The sequence below is a fragment of the Sitodiplosis mosellana genome, unplaced genomic scaffold (genome assembly GCF_009176505.1).
Source record: "Sitodiplosis mosellana isolate CC-2019 unplaced genomic scaffold, AAFC_SMos_1.0 Smas_scaffold_6197, whole genome shotgun sequence".
Classification (NCBI taxonomy): Eukaryota; Metazoa; Arthropoda; class Insecta; order Diptera; family Cecidomyiidae; genus Sitodiplosis; species Sitodiplosis mosellana.
This window is the reverse complement of record NW_022601438.1, coordinates 4,382,244-4,404,032: the sequence shown is the minus strand read 5'-3', so window position 1 is coordinate 4,404,032 and position 21,789 is coordinate 4,382,244. Positions and strand designations below refer to the sequence as shown.

Genomic DNA, 21,789 nt, shown 5'->3' with positions numbered 1-21,789 from the left:
GCAAATTAATGTCACAAATTTGTTTCCTTTTTTAAGCTTATGTATTTGTATATGTCTCTCTCACTGTATATACACTGGGTTGTGTATTGTTTGAGGGAAATTATATCATTATAATTATAAATTGCATAAAAGTCATGAGTTTTGACCAAAACCATACCCTACCATAATAAAAAAAAACGTATGCAACACCGCTTTTTGTTGGAGCACATTTGTTAATCTAATCTTTTCACTGGACTACCACATCTCGACTCACCACTATCTCATATATCTGGCCCATTCAAACACTTATACACTTGTACTTGTACATTGCCCATCTCTTGCAATTATTTCCAAAGTATAATATAAATTGAAGCTATTTTCAACAGAGAGCCGGGTAAAAATCATATTATCCGAAAAGTTACTCGTTTTTAATTGCAAATGTTTCCGGTTTGTTGCTACTTTTCGGTGTGTCTGCGCGCACGTATGTGTGCGTGTGTCGGTACTTTACTATTTTGATGTTGTTAGCTGCGTAGGTTAAATTACATCAACATCTACTCTTCGTTCACTAAGTCAAATGCAATGAGAATAGATATATAATACAAACATTTACATTGCAAACTGCAACAGCATATTAAAACATTATACGGGATGTCAAATTTTATCTCTGAGCTATATATAGTATACTTAATGCAAATTATACTTTAATTGAGATTGGCTGAATATTGAATTTTGCAACAAACAGTCTTATTCATTTTTCTCTCGTTTTACATTCGAAGCCATTTAATTTTGTGTATTGTTTTCCGCGCGCAACAACAAAACTATACGACAAAAATGGCTCAATCAAAATCACCGAAATCATTTTTACCACATACATCGGGCCCACATTTGAACAATGAATAGCTTTCATCGCACCGCCTGGCACACTTTGCACCGCGCGCCTATTTCCATTTTATGGATGCATATTAAAATAATTTCAATTAATTATCATTAAATGTTTGATACTTCATAAAACGTGTAAAATAAAATCGCTAATGAAATTAAGAGTCTTAAATCTGTTATCAATTTGGGCGTGTGTTTGTTTGATGTGTTCAATAGATTCGCACGCGAACACACATCGACACAGGCACACAATCGAAAATTAACCTCGTTATCAATTCGGAATGAGTTAAGCTGTTTTCTATTTTCAGTTGATTATTTAAATCCGAAAAATGAATTTCGTTGTCGGTCGTTCACCGCTCGCTCGTTCGTTTGCTCGCGCGCGCGTGATTTCATATCGATTTGCATTTGAAAATATTCGTACTCACAATGTATTCATTTTTGCACATTCCACAGCACAAATTTCGACGAATTCTCTGCGCACAAAAATTCGATTTGATTCGATTCGAGAAAACTGATACTTTCGTCACTATCGGGTATTTCGGGAGCTAGGCTCGTTTTTGTCGACTCTTTTCTCGCGCTGCGCATTCCAAACCAATGGCAAAATTACAGTTGCTCATTCAGTAATATTGTTTGATTAATTCTGGTTTCGCGCTGATGTTACCGCTGACGTGTTGTACCGATTCAATTAAATATGCATACATAAACTATTGATGATGTTTATTGATTAAAAGAAATGTTGCCAGATACAAGCGCTTAAATTTGAATGAATTTCTCTCTCTCTCTCTCTCTCTATTTTTTTCGTTCGAATTCACCGCATTCAGCTAAAGTAAATTTTATTTACAACGTAAGTGCTGCAAATTAATGCTTTCCACATTGTTGCTATATTTTGGATACGGATACGGTCATTCTGTTTAAAATTGTTCCCATTGTCACTTTTTCCCATTCGTTGCTTTTTTCGTCTGGGTTTTTTTTTTCTTCATTCGAACGATCATTCGTAATGCGATAGCTTGAACAAAAAATACATTGCTTCTTATGGAGGCTAAATGGATGGATTTTTGTAAGAGCGCCTCTAGTGAAAATATCTTAAAATGATGGAATATTTCGAACTTTAATACGCTTTTCTGCTAATTTATCCAAACTCACCTCTTAAGTGGTAAATTAAAACCAATAAATACTTACACATCGAAATATCTCGAAAACGGCTGGGAAAATCGGCAAAATGGACCGTGGTGTCACTCCCTTTCGGGAGTGTAGACACCCGGCTGGTTTGATGGCCCAAAGTTCAAATCCAGTGGATTCGGGCTGATCCATGGGTTCTCAGGATTTGGTCTGATTCCCAGCTTTTCCTTTCCTGTGACCATCTATCTTTACAAGTCACACTCATGTTTTGTATGGAATTTCACCACAGGGCAAGTGCTGGGATCAGGCCAAATCCTGAGAACCCATGGATGAGCTCAAATCCACCGGATTTGAAGTTTGGGCCATCAAACCAGCCGGGTGTCTACACTCCCTCTAGGGAGTGACACCACGGTCCATTTTGCCGATTTTCCCAGCCGTTTTCGAGATATTTATATGTGTAGTTTAATGAGAAAGATATCCGCCATGACAGCATTTTAGCCCGCCATGTTGGTATTTTGGTTTATATTGACAGAACATTCTCTACTTTGACAGTCAACGTTTCTAAACGTAAACACAAATATTATCTGTCATAATCACATTCACCACTTCTAATGTGCTTCAGAGAGCTTCTGACAGCGCCATCAATCCGAAGCGTTTGAAACATTAAAGGCTTTTGCTGATTTTTTCTGCCGCATTTTCATTCATGCTATCGCCTTATGCGATCATTATTATTTTTTCAACGAGAAATGTCAAAATTGATTGAAACTACCTCAACTGAAAAACTAATTTTAACACAAAATTTTAAATTGATGGCAAAAGTTGAACTTTAATTAAAGCGAAAAAGAATATGAAAACAACAAAATAATAGAGGGAAAACAACTAATATGGATCAACTGTTGTTGGCATCAATGAAACCCATTTCTATACTATAACATTCAAAAATCCCTGTAAATTGTTACGTAATTGTTAAGAACGATGTCAGTACTGGTCGGTATACGGCTTCATATTGCGGGAACAAGTTTCAAGTGTTCAGAGAATAGTAACTATGTTCAATGTGTTGAAAAACTTCAATATGGCCTCATAGATGAAATTTTTATTCATTTCAAATAAATCAAGTTGAAATATAATTATGTACTTTTGTCACTTAAAATTTTATGAAGAATGCAGAACGCAATGATTTTGCTACTTGATTTCTCTACCTCACTATGGCAATGAGTGGTGGGTGGTCTATGGAATGATTGGATAGTGTGTAGAACCATGAAAATGCGATAATATGCACAGGCTGAAATGATCAAAACTAATGTGAAATTTTGTGTGTGTGGCCCGAGGGAGAGAGAGAGAGAGTGAAAAGAAGAAGAAATGCGCAAAAAAGCTTGCGGTACACAATTATTGTTGACGAAGTTTAATTGTTGAAAAATGGTCGAATATGCGATGATGGAAAAAAAATTCAATTATAGCTTGATGTATGAGGGAGGAAGGTGGTAGGACAGAGCTACCACCAGTTAGAATGAGAGCCTGTCTGATGTTATATTGCTTGCCATTTTGCGTATGCTAAACTTTCCATACGTCGTGTATGAATGTCGAGTGTATGGCTGCATATTCTCGATTTATATATGATGGAGTATAGATAATCGGTTGTCCATTCCATTTGCACTCGCTCTCGTTCCCTTGGCTCTCTTTTTCATTCATTTTGTAGTGATGGTGGTGCTGGCGGCCGATGATGAGGTGGTGGTAGTGTTGGTGCTGCTACTCATTTTCCCGAGTCGTTTGAAAATCGATTAGGTTACTTAATTTTCTACACCATCTGTTTCACACGCCTGCCGTCGCCGCCACAGCCTCTGTCTCATCTAATTCTCACTGTTTCCTTTTATTCACAGCTAAACACGCACATGAACTCGATTTTTCTTTTCTCGCTGATGCGCTCATAGGCATACATAGGCAAACGATATGTCGCAAGATTTCAACGCGAACTCAATCTGTGGAAAAAGAAAAGAGAACAAGAGAGAAAGGCTGTATATGTGGAGATGATGACTTCGCTTTCATGATAATGCCATGTGGTGCCCGAAAAGCGAATAACAACGCGCACAACGATAATCGCTATAGACCGAAGTTTAGAAACAACCGAGATTTTCAATTTTGATCGAAGCTACTATTCATTCGGCTCTACACGCTCTCCTACACACAACAATGGCATGCTCTGTCGAATAACCACCGACAAGATTAATATTTTATGCACTCGACACACACACACACACACACACACACACACACACACAAGCGGGCGAAAAGTTTGAATATTTTTAAATATACTCTGCCGGAACGATAAAATGCGATGCCAAAATCGCATTCTTTCGAAATGTGTTAGTTTTATCCAATGTAAAACTGGTGATGTTTGCCCTCCACATCACATTCCACTCTTTTTTTACCCATACACATGCACATAACTTCGCCTTCGAGCTGTTTGAGAGCATAAATCAGTGCGATTGATGGAATATTTACAACTTTAGCATTTTCTCACCCGCTAGCTTACTCACTCGCTTGTTTCCGTTCTCCATCATCACTCGCCAACTATTATGGAAAATTAGAGTTGATGTAACGTTTTCCAGCTTCTGTACAAATTATAGTTTCATTGCTCCGCATTTAACTCGCTTTTATAGATTAGTTGCATGCGATCGAGAAGTGGATTACCGCCGTTTTTCGAACGACTTGACCAAAAAAAAAAAAAACCACACACATATTCATCCCGAAATTAATTTATGCGTATTGAAATCGAGATTTTGATTTTACTTCACATCACATTTTTTTCTCTCTTTTTCGCCTGATTCCGTTCATTCTGATGGATATACGTGAAAAAATCATTAAAATCTCTGTGAATTTCGCGTTCGCAAAAAATATCCGCGCTACACACTTATAGGCCATCACACACTCACAAAATGTCTATATAAAAATTCACGAGCCAATAATGCATTGCCTTAAGCTAGTCTGTCCATGGCGTCATAATGATGCTAAATGAGAGTAGCATAAATGCAGGCGTTTCTCTCACTCAAACCATTTTCTCAGCTGTATCTAGAGTGTTGGCAAATTTAGCACGTTTATACGTTCATAAGCTGAATTGAGCTGAACGAAGCCGAAAAAAATAATGCACAACAATCATTTTCAGTTAAGGGTTTTTTTCGCTCTCCAATGAGTGTGGTAAATTGACACTTTACATCGTGAGAGGGTGAAGTTTGATGAGGAAAATTTCTCACTGATAGATCTGACATTTCCTTGAAATAAAAAAAAAAAGAGAAAAAAAGTCGGAAATTGCTTAAGTTCTTTGCAAATTGATTTGTAATTCTATGAAATGGGAATTTCTTCCGGTTTATGGACGATTATACGAGTCTCACTGCTGTTGCTGTTGCTGCTGCTATCAATCCATTGACGGTCATGCAACCGTTCTCTTAACACCATCAGAGTAGCAACATGTTTCGATATTCCCGAATATTATAACGCCATCAAATCATGTTATATCGCTGATTAGTGTTATTGAACGAGCGTGAAATAAGTTGAGCAATGAGTGGATCCATCGTTCGAGTCACACAACACATAACAGCGAGCTAAGTTAATTTTGGCAATCAAAATGACAGCATGAACGGAAACACACTACAAAGTGTATGAATGACACAGTTCAAAATACTCTCTACGTTTCAATATATATATTTGATACGGAATAAAATTGTGACGATCCATGCTAATCAATAGTCTTTGTGAATATATTTTCGGTGTATCGTTAGACTTTGATGGCAACATAATAAGTTTTAATTCTCTGTTGTAATTGATAACAGTCGTGATGTGTGGTGGAAGCATGCAATGCACTCATTGGGGATACGTATGTGGGTGTATGTGTGCAAAAAAGAGTCGATGCTTGTTTAATATTTACTAATGTCAATAGTTTATCCGAAAGAGAGAAGAAAAGTGAAATACGAAGTTCAAACTATATTGCAATGTTTTCCGCTCTTGCGACTTGTGTCCCTTGTGACTTTTGATTGGATTTCACATGGGGAGCCTGGCTCTAACTATATATATGTTGTTATGTGCTTCGGCTAAAGCTTTCAACCTCGTCGGACTGGACGAATGAAATTTTAAATAAGATCGTTGGCATTAAAGTGATTCCACAATAAGGGGAGGCTAATGGAATTCTGTCTAATTCGAATTCCAAAGTTGCAAATAGTTTTATAGATCAAAAAAAAAGTAAACCAACACAAGATAAAGAGAACAATCCCATAAAAATGCCAAGTTCTTGTTGTGATGCTGTGTGTACACCATTGAGGCTTTGGTTTTTCGATGTTCCACAACACTAAATTGTTGACGTTGTTGGCATTATTCTGGGCATATGTGTGTGTGCCTGTGCGTGTATGTATTTTGTACGAAAACCCAGTGTATATGGGATTGTTCTCTTGCCTGGGCAATACGTGACACTTACAACTTTTCGTTGGCAACATATTTGCGTAGATTAGATTGCATGAGAGGAAGAAACGGGGCGGAAGAGAAAAAAAGGTCATAAGGGTTATTTATTTAGGCCTTTATTCATGTATATTAATGTCGATAATTAGCAATATTTTCTGTTTGCGCACTTATTCATCCCGGCTTTCGGCTTTGACGTATATCTGCTTACATTATTTTTGCAACACAGACGGGTCGACGACGTCGTCGTTGGCATGCACTCGACGAAATTAAAGGGTTAGACAGTTTCAAAAGATGTTTGATAATGCTTCTAGCATACAAATGACATTATTATTGCTGTTATTGAATGTGAAAAGCATAAAGCACAGCGAATCCCCCTCCTCACAATGCTCACAAAATTTGGCCCGTCTATCCATTCAATATCTTTAATTTCTTCTTGCATCCCATTCTCTCCGTTCCTGATTCGTGTAAATTGTGTTGCCGTCGCCGCTGCAGCTGCTATTTGCTTGTTCCATTTTCGATTTTTTAGTTGGTCTCTCGAGTGCGTTGATATACGATAAGAATTGAGCGCGATACAAAATTACCATCGGTTGATCGATAAAATGTCAATAAATTTTAACATGACATTACCACTTTACCCTGATCGCTTCTTGTTGTTTTCTCGTTTTGCTCTCGCTACTTCGATATCCGTTCCTTCCGCATTTTTTGTGGCATTCACTCATTCCCATCCTCTGTTACTGTGTCTGCCTCTCCATCTCTAGCTCTTGCTCGAAACTCGAAAGTTTCGAACTGGCATTTGGTTGGCAGTGGCGCGGCGAGTATCGGTTTGTGTAAGCAAACTATACACCATATCTTATTTATTTATGGCTTACGTGTGTCTAAGAGGAATGAGCAGAGAGTAAGGAATTGAAAATAAAAACAAACAAAAAATAAAGAAAAATCCAAAATGGGGCAAAACCATTCGGCAGAAAAGAAAGCGCGCACACTCCTCGCAAAACATATTGCTTACACGAGTTCACATGTACTTTTCCGTCAAATTCGGTTCCGTTTTGTGTGTTGTATTTCTCTTTTTTTTTCAGCTCGATCTCTTGTCGTCGTTGTCGTGTTTGTCTTTGATGAATCGGTTTGTGTCGCCTCAAATATAGAATTTTTTACATCGATAGATTGTTGGCACTTTTTCGTTGTCAAACACGATCTAGAAAGTGAAAGAGATAGCGAACGTGTGTGAGCGCGCGCATTTTGCAATTTAGAATCGCTTTTACGCATTGCATCTTTTGTAACCTCGTAACCACTACTCAATTTTCAAATACCAAAATATATGTGCAAGAGAATCCATTTTCAATAGAAATTCCAACATTCATCGCATATGATAACATCACGACACAACGGAAAAACTGTGTATATGTGATTTAAGGAAAAGCAGCCAAAACCATGAGCATAACTTTCCATTTGAATTGTCGTGTGCGAACAAAGGAATTATCATTCGGCCACCCCGCACACACACACAAACACCACGAAGTGAAACCAAAATAAAACGATGTGTTGGAAATTAGAGCCTTGGCTAACATATCATTTTTCCAAATGTGTAACGAGATACAAGCACATATTTTATGCGTTTCCATGTAAATAATGAGATGGCAAGAAGTTTTCCGAAAATTATTACTGGCAAACGAAAAAACGGTTGACGATGACGACTACGACAACGATGAAGAACATGACAAAAAAGAAACGACGAAGTAACACATGCACACAAATCTACATTATTAAAAGTTATTTCGAGCGTGTCCGTGTGTTCCACGGCATACACGCAGAGCACATCCATGCAAACAGAGCGTATCGAACACACTTTGACCTTTCTACGTGCAAGGGATACATTTAGAACATCATCGATCTCTCGTAAAACTTTGACATTGACTAGCTTCTTCTTCCATTTCTGACGAATTTCGGTGGGTGGTTGGATGTGTGCGTTTTTCTGTCTCTTTCGTTCTTTATTGTTGATAGAAAGTTTTCGTCGTTGATGAATTGACGAAAAATGTTCGTCAATAAACCGAATTGCATTCCATTCGCCTGTCAGGCATGCTACAACCGATTGAACCACATACATCAAATTACTCATCCCCAATACACAAACATACACACATCTGTGAATGAGCCGCAATTTCCACTAAAATATTAATATGTCAATACGTTTGATATCGGTCTCATTTTCACTTTGTTCACACTATTTTGCTGCTTTTTTTGTTTGTTTGTTTTTTTCTGCGTTCAGTTCAATGACATGAAATTTAGATGGCTTCATTCTCACATTCATTATGTGTTATTATTACATTGACTTTGAGTTCGCTTTGGACGACAAGCCGTTGAACTTCAGCTGCGTGTGAAATGATTTAGATTTCGATTCAGTATATAATTTGTCATGTGGGAAAAGAAGACGTGCGGAGCAGACATTGATAAAAAAAATAAAACCAACAACTTTTTTTTCGCTCTGCTTCTTGTCTCAGTTTAGCTTTATCATTTTCGATTCCAACACAACTGATAAATTAAATTGTGATTGTTGCTGCCACTCACTAAACGGTTTGTTATCGCAGAAGAAACCGTTCGTATCACAGTTCAATTTGTTGTGTGTGTAGTTTTTTGCTCTTCGCTCTATCTCTTTCGCTCGCTCTCTCTCTCTCTCCCTTTCTCTCTCTTGCTGATTCGCTTTTTCTCATCATGAACAACTTAATCTAATTCTATTTCGGTTGAGCGCAGCACGTCTAATTGTGAATTCATTGCGACGCAATCACTTTATCATTAGTGCTCATGCATATAACATTTCGGTTTGCTTGTGTGTTGTGTATTGTTCAAAGTTCCAAATTCAATTTAGCTAATCTGTTGGTTGCGCGAGTGCGCTCTAATGCCCATGTGTTTATACATTTGATAGTGAATTTAAAACGACATTTTTTTTTGTTGCTTCTGTTTAAAAACGAAACCATTCGACAAACACACACACACAAAAATTTGCTGTGAAATTAGTTTAAAATTGATTTTCAAACAAGAAACCAGCTTGCAACTTGTGTTTGTGTGTTTGAACAAGAAACGGCGAAGGAAACATCTCGATCAAAGAAGAAGAAAAAGATACAATCAAGAAATAAGAAAAGACAACTCAGAAGCGACCGCCGAAAAATAATTGGGCGAATCAGTGGAAGAGCGGAAGAAATAGAGAGAGAGAGAGAAACCGATCGAACGAACTGAAAGACAGGCGGCAGCGAGAAAAACAGAGAATATCAAGAAGCAGCGCGTTTGGCTCGAATGCCAGTACACAAACAAATGGCCGAACATCGTGTATATTATAAATCGTCGTATTTATTTCAATAAAACGGGAATCGAACGAAAATTGAAAAATAAGAGCGCGACGGAAAATTGGAGAACAAACGATAAATAACAAGGCGAATGAAACAACTGCCACAAGAAAAAAAAAGTGAAAAAACAAACATACACATAGGACGAAAGGAAGAGAGAGAGAGAAAGAAGAAGATTGGTGTCACATATTGCATTCAGCTGAAAACATCCATTGAGCTGCGCTTCACGTCTACTCTTTTTCTGCGTTGACTCTCGGCGCTCTGTTGTCCCGGTGTGGAAGTTTACCTCATTTTGTTGTGCCCCATCATTTTGTAGTGTGCCACAGCAATTCCAGCATCCGACAAACGAAAAAGCATTACATTATTTGTGTGTGGGTGTGTGTGCAGCAGGCAACACCAACAAAATGGACAATCGATTGGATATTGAATCGTTGGCTAAATTGTTCGAACCGTCGTTTTGGTCGAAACGTTACTCAACGCGGGAACAAGTCTTGAGTGAACACATTGCTTTTACGAAAAGTGGTAAGAATTTCCAATTTTTCTTAATGTTTCTTCGCCGACTCGTCCACTCTCGAGAAAAAAAATACAATACATGCGAGGCGACATTGCATTGGCAAATATTCGGATGTGTGTACATTACATGCGAGTGACCGCCTTCCAATGTTGCATATTTCACATTTGTGATGCGATACAAAGGAGTGTACTAAAAAGTATCAAAATCAGCATATTCATTCCCAATTTAATGAAAGCAGGTCACTTTTTCCACTTTGAACCTGAAAAATTCAAATTGGAATGAAGAACGAGAAAATTAATCGAATTGGTAACAAAAAATTATTCTCTTTGTTTTATCAACAAACAAAATCTGCGTTTATCACACTTTGCCAAACTGTGAATTCGGAAAAAAGAAATCGTACATTTATCTACAAACAAAGTGGATTTTGCATCTGATCGGTCGATTTGGTTTGAATTAAAACGATGACAGTCAGGAGAGCAACTGAAAACAAGCACCCATTATATATTCGAACCCATATATATGCAGTTTGTGAACGAGCGAGAGAGAGAGAGAGAGAGAGAGGGAGAGAGAGAGAGGGAGAGAGAGAGAGAGAGAGAAAGCAACAACAACGAGAAATATCTAACCATGGTCCAAAAAAGCCACCGAAATCGAATGCATCAACATAAGAAAAACGATATGGCCTGCGTCAATGCACAGCAGACAGACACACAGAATAGAGCGACAGATAGAGAAATGAGCAGAGTTCTATGTATCCGATATACATCGAATAGGATGACTGGAAACGGTACACATGATACCGAATGAATGCAGTCCATAAATTGTGCTACAAAATTAATATGAATCAACAACAAAACAAAGATCGGTTGTACTGTATGGGTATTTGTGCCTCTGAGAGTAGGTATGTTTGTTGGTTTTTCTCCTCCTCCTCCTGATGCTGCTGTTGCTGAGTGGTCAGGGAGCAAAAGTCCATTGTGTTTATCATAGTGTACGTAAGTTCTATCTGATAAACAACACATAACCCATTTTTTTGTGGATAATTGAAAACACAAAAAAAAAAAACAAATAGACAGCGGCTGATTTCAATCGATTCGATTTCGCGCTTTGACAAAAATTGTCACGTTTTTGCCTTGTCGGTGTATGTTCACTGGAAACTTGCAAATAAAGCATCAAAATTTGCAATCAAACGGTTTATTTTATTAAATAAAAACTAAGTGAACAGAAATGTTTGTAGTGGCTAGGTTGAACATGCCAAAAAAGCATTAATAAAGCAAATGAATTGAATTACAACTACAACGCCAGCAAAAAATATACAAAAGTCATCGGAATAAAACCGAAACTGTAAACATAAACGCTACTAGTTGTTTATTGAAAGAAAAATTGATAGAAAAAACGTACATATATGGCGGAGGGTAGGATGGAAATGTGAGAATCTGATCGGATTTTTTTTCTTCAATGAAACTTCTTTGTTCCCATTAAATCAACCGAAGATCTTGATTGGTCATAAACCGAAGGCATTAGCTCATATTTATTTGAAATCAGAATTTCAATCAAATCAAGTATAAACTTCAATTGTCAATTGTAAAAACGAAAATATTAAAAATAATCTCGATATTTCGTGAAGTGGAAAAAATTTCTCTTGCAAAATTCATTTTTGGCTGTTGTCGTTGTTTCTTTTTATTTGATTTCATTTTTATTTCGAGTTTTTTTTTTGTTCATTTTCTCTTTCTTTTGTACTTTATGTTGAATGTAAACTCGGCAACTTCTGGACGATGGTGGTGACGGTGTGGTGTTGGTTATATGCAAAAAATGTCATTGCAGAAAGCGAACGGGTAAGAAGAGCGATACAATTCGAGACAGTGCAATACGGCCAGACATTTACAAATGAAACATTCGATATTTATGGCATTGATTTACCCAAAGGTATTAAATTGCTTTTTTTTATTGCACATTTCCATTTATTTGTACACATTCATTTTTTTCGGTTCTCGTTGGTGCTTTCCCAATCGATAGGGAGATGAGAGTATAGATTTACATTTTCGATATGTTATTAATATGTTAATAACCAAAATATCGGAAAATTTCTAATAACTCAAACATAACATATTATTATAAATAAGATCGCCATTTTATTAAAAAGTTAATAAGATCCATCTTATTATCTATCTTCTCTCTCTCTCATCTATAGATTTACAAGCATTAACATACTAATGTTATTAATTACTAACATATTATTAACGGGGCGTTAATAACTCAAACATAACATATTATTAGATTAATAAGATCGCCATTTTATTAAAAAGTTAATAAGATCCATCTTATTATTATTAAGATAATCTTATTAAAATATTAATAAGAAAATCGGATTTTATTAACCAATTTTCAAAAAAAATTACGAAGAAAAGTTTCAAACTAAAAACATATCAAATATCGTCAAACGACGAAATATTGAAGAAAAATGCATCTGACGATATTTGATATGTTTTTAGTATGAAACTTTTCTTCGCAATTTTTTTTGAAAATTGGTTAATAAAATCCGATTTTCTTATTAATATTTTAATAAGATTATCTTAATAATAATAAGATGGATCTTATTAACTTTTTAATAAAATGGCGATCTTATTAATCTAATAATATGTTATGTTTGAGTTATTAACGCCCCGTTAATAATATGTTAGTAATTAATAACATTAGTATGTTAATGCCTGTAAATCTATAGATGAGAGAGAGAGAGAGAGAGAGAGAGAGAGAGAGTGTGTGTGTGTGAAGGAAAAATGGATCTTTTCTCGTTCGCTTGTAAATCGGGCGCATTAGAGTATTTTAAATACGATGGCATTTGTTCGTTGTGTGTGTGTGTGCGTGACTTATATTCCTTCTCATGAGATAACCGATGCAACTTTTTTATGTGACAAAAGATGTGAATCAAACGGGATGCTTGGGTGTAAAGTATTCCATTTACGCGACTGAATTTCCGCTTCGAACATATTCCTCACACTTCAACTCGGGTTCAATAATAATTTTACATATTAAAATTGGTTGTTTGCATCCATTTTCATCTTGTGACATCTTTTTTCTTCCCTGTCTTTCTCTCTCTCCCTCTCTATGTGTGTGTGTCTATCTTTCTCACTCTCACTCTCACTCTCTCGTTCGATGCATTCTTTGCATAATTTATGACCATCTTCCGATTTTTTACACATGCATCCGGCTGATCGTTTTCTCGCCACTTTTTCAACAGTTTCCATTACCATTTTTCTCTCAACCTCTACCAATTCACTTGCTGTCCCTATATGGCCATCTCTATTTCTCTCTGGTTCGGTTTTTGGTTGCATTTTTATTGTTATTTGCAGATGCGCCGATATTTATTTACATTCATGGCGGATATTGGCAGGAATTAGACAAAACCGTTAGTGCATATGTGGTGGAACCGTTGTACAAAGCAGGTCACAAAGTGATTGTACTCGATTACGATCTCTGCCCGAATATATCATTGGAACAATTGGTTGATCAGATCCAACGAGCTGGCATTTCGATCGTAAATTATGCGATGTCAATAGGAACGAGGTAGGTGCTATTTTTTGTTGTCCACTTTCTCTTCCTCACTCGTTTCATTGCAAGCTTTTCGATTAATTTTGGTGCAAAAAATAATGTCGATGCCCATCAGACCATTTCCTATTTGAATACGCCATGGCCATTGTCACATGCACACACACATTTTCATAGAAAACTCACACAGAGACACACAAATACATATCCTTAACACATGTAGTACGTATGTCACATCGTTGTATTTTTCTGTTTTTTTTTTCTGCAATTTCTTTTAGATGTATCCAACTAGGTGGGCATTCTGCCGGGGCACATTTGGCCACATGCTTGTTTGATAATCTTGTGAAACAATCACCGCCGCTGACACCAATTGTAAAATCATTGTACTTGATATCCGGTGTATACGATGTTTTCGAGCTCCAATACATGCCAACGGTCAATCCGAATAATATTTTGTCACTTGATGAAAACAATGTATTACGCCTGTCGCCGATGCTATTCGACTTCGATAAATGGGCTGCCGTCGCAGCAGCAGCACGTAGCGATGCAACAGCCATTCATTTATATGTTGGTACAGACGATGCACCAAAATTGGTTGGTCAATCATACTGTTTGGAACGTTTGCTCGCCCATCATCAGTATCCAAATTATCGTTTGGTCATGATTGAAAACACCGATCATTTCGACATTGTTGAAAACCTGTCACACGCTGACTTTGCAATCACAAAAGACATAATCAACGAAGCGAAATCATTTTCGATACTTTGAAGCAGAATCGAGCGACACCAAAAAAATGAAAATAAAAAAAAATGCGACTCTCAGTGCGGGAGCAAGTGAAAGAAAGACAGAAAAAATGCGAATTTCACGCTTAATTTATACGTTCCAATATATTAATTTCGTTGCAATTAAAAATACAATCAAAAAAAATTTAATCATTTTTGCAAGTGAATGGAAACCGTTTCCGAATGTTAATTAATTAAAATGTCATTTTTTTCAACACTAAAAATGGAATTCGGTTTTTTTTCCTTCTTTTCATTCAGCTCCCCGTTGATATTTACTTTGAGGTATAAATTTAAATAAATAAAGCGTCAATTGAAGCCCGATTTTTTCACGGTTTTTATTTTACTATGTGAACGTTGATGCAATGAATAAAATTCACCGTTGTTGGCACACACAAAAGTAATGGGATTGATTTTGGGCGATTCAACAGAGGAAACCATGAAGCGCGATCATGATGAGAATGTGAACAAAAGAGAGAAAAAAATGGAAACTGGAGCAAGCTGGTCGACTTTGTTTGATGGCCACACAAAGGGAAAAAAAGCTGACATTTTTGCGACAAAAATTAAATTTTTACGTTCCTATTGTCAACGGTAATGTGATTGAATGAGGAACAAAGGCGTCAAATGGAACCCGTAACCACGGCTTACGGGGAAATATTTCATCCCTTTTCGGAACAGGGCGGATGTATAATGTAGCTACAGACGATGTGAAGCCTTCCACAAGTAAGTGAACAATTCAAGAGGTGATTTAAATTTCTAGATTGAGTAATTTTCTACTTCTTCTTCTGGTTTCTCTTTTCAAAGGTGAGGATAGTATTTAAAAATGTAAACACAAAGAAAAACACTGTACGTTTGAGAAGCAACACTTTGGGAGAATAAAAATTTGTTCAGAGAGGGTAATTTTGGGTTCTCAAACCCCTATTCCAGAACATCTATGCCGTTGGCCCATTGTTTGTTTAGAGAAATTCCGTTTGCAATAGATTACTCGGTGGCGCATACACATTTCCAACGGCATGTAATGATCATCTATCATTGTCTCCATTAACGCAAAAAGCAATAATTCAGTAACGAGAGTTATGTGTGTGTGCTTTCAATTTTTGAAAAAGCAATAACGACAACGACGATCGGTTTGAGTGTGTGAATAAACAGGACAGGGATTTAGCCGGAAAAAAGGGAGCTTTCGAACGGTTGTTGATGCTTGTGTTTGCGGGAAAAGTCATTAATCCGGCCATCGGTAACATTTTCTAATCAAAAAGTGAATGGCAAATGTTAAGCTGTAAGCTGTGCAAAGCAATGACGATATAGGCAAGACACAGATTATGCTACGTATAAAGGAATGCATGCATATCAAAAGCATTAGTACACAATAAATCATTTCGTCGAACTGTTGATCTCTATCAGTTTGACCAAATCTATCTATCTCTGTACCGTTCGCTCGCTCACTCTTCGCCAGTCTTGTCGACGGCTTTGATGAAAAATCTGTTCAGTTGTTCATCACCGAAAATGTGATGGCTTGTGCAACGAGAATGAGCAGAGTGATGGAGACCAAGCGACACAACAAAATCAGTTGCTCCAGCAATGCAAGGCGACATGTAACGATAGATGTAACAACTAAGAGTAATTATAGTTAAACACGCCATCAAATTTTATGGCATTCGCACAACAGCAGCAATTCCTGTTGAATTATTGATGTTATTTCATCCACCACTTTTGCAACCGCTATGTGTGTCCCTGTACCTGTGTGCGCCACTGTGCTGGTACGGGTGCCGAGTACAATTTCGAAGTGCTGTCTCGCACGCCCAGAGCCAACCAACCGGTGCGGTACAGTTATGGATCTAACGAGTGAGCAAACTCACGGAAAATTAATCTTACACTTGACGCATAAACTAACTTTCAATAAATGTCAATGTTTAATTATGTGAGAACGACAATATCAAATGGCACAGCGTAAAATCGTTGTTGGGATACGCGCACTTGCGCCCGCCATTCCGTAAAGTCAAGTTTTGTGTGAAATTTTCGAGTGAAATGCTGACGAGATGTCGGCGAGCTAGAGTGAATGAGTGTGAGAAAAAAAAAAGAAAAAAGAAATTGAATATGCATGCAAAAACGGGAAGGCCCGTTGAGCCGCCTGCACCCACTTAAAAATGATTTTGCTGTAATCAAATTAATGCTCGTCACTTTTGGATTCATTTCAGTCGGTGCCAAGCCGAACGAATCACACTGAAAACTAATGAATTTACGTTGTGGCTGCGATGGGGGAATACACGTAGAACGAATAAAAAAGGAGGGCGAGCATCGAGTATGTACAGATTGCATGCGATGTAACGAAATTTGGGATGGAGCGCATGAGCATTTAAAAAAAAAAGATGACTCAATATTTACACCTTTCTGCTTTCTCTCTCTCTCTCTCTCTCTCTCTCTCTCTCTCTCTCTCTCTCTATCTCACTCTCATTCATAGATGAAATGTGTTTTGGTGCCGACCATCAGCCATTAGTGGCATAACGACATTCAAAATGATTCAATTCGGACGATACGTGCATACTAATGCTCACCTTCAACAAGTTTCGGCCTGTGATTGTTCACCCAAAGGTCGACAATCCAATTGGTAGTGATTATTGCTACTTTTACGGCTACTGTCACATGAAGATAGACGAAGACACCGCAAAAAATTTATCAAATTTTCCGTCCAATCTTTTTTGCGCTTAACGTTTTAGAATAGCTCATTGATTCGTTTATGGTAATTTCCTGTATTTAGAAATAGACGCTAAATGTCGACGACAGAAAATTGTCGAGAAAAAACCACCAACCAATTGGTTGCATAAATATGACGCAGACTATGCCCGTGTTGCGCGAGAAAAAAGTGTTCACTTCAGAGTTTATTGTTTATCGTTGTTTGTTTCCATTTTTAAGTTGTGCTAATTGCCATGGTTTCGGTTAAAAGTCAAACGCTGCTCAACCATTGTCATCGCTCCCTGTCGCATTATGGAATCGCTTTGCTCATTCTTTTGATGAATGAACAACCAATTTTGTTCGTGTTCATGTGCAGCATGACAGTGACACCATCATCATCATCATCATCATCATCATCATAACGTTTCGCCTTTTTTCGCCTCATTCTCTTTATTTGTACGCATACCTCCAACTCACAAAGGAACAAAGCATAACCAAGATGAAAGAAAGACCAAAGCACGTCGATAGGGATGAGAGACGAAGAAGAAGAAGAATAGGAGAGAGAAAAAAATAGCGGCGAAGAGAGCACATTTCGCAATATATATGGCATTTTTTTTCTGCTGTTGTTATGTTTAGCTTTTTGTAATTGCCGTTGTTAATGGTTACGGTCGTTGTTGAGCTTCGTTTCATATCCATTTGTGAAAAAGAGTGTTCATGCCCAGAGCTTTGCTCTTGTTGGCAGGATAGATTTTTATGTGCTTGTGTCTGGTCTCGAGTCGTTTGCTCGCTGACTAGCACTCGGTGTTTATTTGATGCCAAGCTACTTGTGACTCTCAATGCAATAAAAGATTGTGCGCGTCTATGACACTACCGCATAAGAAAGCATTTTTGTTGACGCTACATCTCGTTTGCGTTGTTTATATGGCTTTTTTCCTCATCTCATCTCTCTCGCTCTCTTTTACTCTCTTACACTGTTTGGTCTTTACTTTGCAATTTGAATGTCTTTGTTGTGTTTTTGGCTCACTTCAGATTTTCGACGAGACTCTGTGCACTGAAAGCCGCATCGCTGCACAAAAAGGCGAACAAGTCAAGAGCACAAACACGACACAGAATATAGTACATGCACAACAATGGCCACGCCACACAACTGAAGCTTCAGCACAAATTATATCTAGCAATAATACTGATGTGTGCATTTATTATCAATTTCTGTTGACATAATTTATAATTTACTGAACCCGTTCCAGCCTTCACCGCCCACTGCTTTTGCTAGCTGGTTTTCCTCTGTATCTTTGACTTTCTTCCTGGCTACCTCTTTCTGCATGCTCGAGTCATTTGCTGAAACACTTAATTAGTGCGACTTAATATAAAGTCATTTCTCTTTTCTGTTTTTTAACTGCATTCATTCCTATTGTTTGGCCATTATTTTGTTTGTCGCAGCATGCCACTTTGTTGCTCATTTCTTCTATCGTCGCTTTTGCCAGAGTTCATTGGCCCAAAGGCTCCCAGAGCGAAATTTTCTTACCGGCTTCTTGCATATTCGACCATTTTTAATATTTTTTTCTACTTTTGTTTTACTTTTGCCATTTCAACAAAAAAAAAAAACAAAATGCCAACTGCAAAATGTTTTCCATCGGTTTTATGCACATTCGGAATTATTTGCGCTAGCTATCATCGGGGTGCAAAATTGCTCTTGATTACTGTGAGTAAAAATGTGCCGGATAAAGTGAGAAAAAGAGAAAAGAAACAATAGCCATAAATCAATTTAAGAACACTCTCACCTTTCTCTTCTACTCCCCTGAAACACATCGATTCGGTCGTCTCGAAGCAGAGCTATGATCAGCAGAATTTTCCATTGAGTTTTCTTCGCATAACTTTCTCCCTTGAACAAATAATGCTCTTTTGTCGATCGTAAGCAATTTTCCATCCGAAAAATGGAAAGCAAAAAAAATACAAACACACACACACTCTCTCTCTCGATACTTTGTTGTTTTTGCTTGCGTATTTTCTCTTGGGACCATTTCCCATTTTTCCGCTTGCACGAGAACATGTAATTAACTCAAATAATAGACAAGCGATTTTTTTCTTCTTCACTTCTAAAGTAATACAAAAATATTTGTTAAAAGTTTGCCAGTCCAAAATCGATGAAATCGAAATAAAACATCGATTAATACTCGCAAAAAAAACAATCAATGAAGGTCTTTAAACGGTATAGGGAGCCTGGAAAGCAAAGTTCGTTGTATCGTTCGTGCGTTGTGTGACACCCAACAAGTATCCGGATATTTTCATTTTTCCACTAAATCGTAGTTTGGCATCGAATTTGCCAGTTAATGAAGTTTTCCATTTGTTTCGAAATTTTCCATTCGGGTAAACAATCACGAGGATGCACGACATTTAAAAGACTATTTGCAAAGTTGAAACTTTAAAATGAATTTTAAAAAGTTTGCACTTGGTTCGATTTTATGGAATATTGCAAATCGACTTGTGCACATCACAAACCTTTGGCTCCTTCCTTGACACACATACACGCACTCTCTTCACTTCGTTTCTCTTCGTCCCATTCTAACAACAAACTCAATCTCTCTATTGCGTTGTCGCACTCTATGTTCTCTCCTCTTCTTCTTCAATCATTTTGTTCTAAATGGCAATTTCCTCTCGGCAGCCGGCACTCGAAGCGTGACCCTTGGCAAAAATGTCAAAGCGCCATAAAATAATTAGAAACTTTCTATTGACAGTGACGAATGTAATTGATGTTGGCGGTTTTCTGAAGAAAACTAAATGTATGCGTGGCGAAGAAATAATAAAATAAACGTATAATACTACTCCTGGCGGCGTAGTTTCTGTTGTATGACCTTTGTTCTTGTGAATTCATTTTATCGTCGCTTTTCTCTTCCATACTACATCCAGTGTCCCAGTCGCAGTCTTGTTTCCAGTGTTTTTGTGTATGTGTGCGTGAGTGCAAAGAGGTTCATTCTTCCTAGTATGTTTTCGAATGGAACTTTGTTTGTTCGCTGTTTTGAGCGATTTTCCTTTGTGGCATTAAGTTTTCTGAAGCATGGTTCTCTTTGCATTCTAAATTACGTAATTGGCTCGAAATGTATGAATACACGCATGCTACCGGTTTCAAACGTAGTCACTCTCTTTACCTCCCCACATTTCTCCCTCCTTCCCCCCCCTCTCTCTCTCTTTCTCTTACTCTTGGACATTCCTTGTGTATATGTGTATTTAAAACGTGAGCCAAGACAACGTTCAATATTCCATAATAAATTAAAGGATTTTCTGCTTCAATACAAATGCGTTCCGCACCCTTTATTCAACACTGATGAAGGGGCCTTTTGCACCATATTTAAATACTATGAATAGTTTTAGCCATGCTGTGCTGCTGCATCGTAATATTTCGCCTTTGATCTTTCCTTCGGAGCCCCATCGTCGTCGCCGTCGCATTAAAGTCAACCGAAACAATCCAACATTCGGTGGTTAATCGCATTAGAGGCAAATTATCATCCTCATAAAATCATTTCGACCGTGGGGAAATAATAATGAAAACGAAAAAGAAAATTGGGCGCGCAAATCCGATAAAATGCTTTGCATAATGAGGACTTATAATTCATTTGATAGTGCACGCTACCTGGTCGTATATTTGCTTCCTTATTACTCATCATCATCGTTGGCGTTGCTTCCATTGACGGCAATCTATTGTTTGAGCCGTGTGAATGGTGAATGCAACGACAAATTGTTTTCCTGCAAAATCAATGCATCGAGCCAAATTAAATTCAACTCATTACGCCAAGACAGCGAAATGACTATCGTTGTACACACACAGAATTACACAGAGAAAACCATATAAAACGATTTGTGGCTATACACACACAGTAGTGCAAGTCGCAATAATAAACAGTTAACCATGAGATACAACATTCATGTGATGAGTTTCACCTCCTTTACAACTTGAAATAAAATTTCACTCTCGCTCGAAATGGTGTGTGGCTTATAAAGTTTTTATTTCAAGACTTTTAATGATAATATCAGCCTCATTGCGTGCGATAATAATAAAAAAAAAGATGGAGGTTTTCCACAGAGAACTTGTACAGAATGTTTTAACGGCAGACAGCAACAAAATCCCCCCATCCCACTTCTCATTCAAATTTCAAAGTTTTTAAAGTAACATTAACTAATGTAAATATGACAAATGGAGCATGGCAAATAGGAAAGAGAGACAGAAACAGAGTCAAAGTGAGATACTGTGGTTTTTGCTTTGTGCAATGCGCTCTGAATGCATTTCAAGCGTAAAAAGTGACAAGCAGAAGGTGTAGTGCAAACGCACTATTCCAGATCGAAACAAATGACTTCGGAGAGTACGGGTGTGAACGAGAGAGAGAGAGAGAGAGAGAGAGAGAGAGAGAGAGAAAGGAAGAGTTATCCGCTTTAATATCATTTTATTAACAATTAAACCATATAATGATCCAATGGATAAAGGTCGAATGAATACGGGCTGCAATTAACTGGAAACACAATACTTATTGCGAGA

General features: G+C 37.5%; 1 protein-coding gene across 2 annotated transcripts; it reads left to right on the top strand.

Moving 5' to 3' along the window:
• Nucleotides 1–8,995: 8,995 nt before the first annotated feature.
• Nucleotides 8,996–14,913, top strand: LOC129577213 (kynurenine formamidase). Of its 2 annotated transcripts, none has more exons than XM_055463858.1 (4): nucleotides 8,996–10,280; nucleotides 12,091–12,192; nucleotides 13,617–13,830; nucleotides 14,091–14,913. In XM_055463858.1, the coding sequence occupies exons 1-4, from the start codon at nucleotides 10,163–10,165 to the stop codon at nucleotides 14,578–14,580; spliced, it is 924 nt and encodes a 307-aa protein (XP_055319833.1). In that variant the 5' UTR covers nucleotides 8,996–10,162; the 3' UTR covers nucleotides 14,581–14,913. The 2 variants fall into 2 exon arrangements, with proteins under 2 accessions (XP_055319833.1, XP_055319834.1); XM_055463859.1 differs by lacking the exon at nucleotides 8,996–10,280 and adding an exon at nucleotides 10,294–11,261.
• The last annotated feature ends 6,876 nt before the right edge of the window (nucleotides 14,914–21,789 follow it).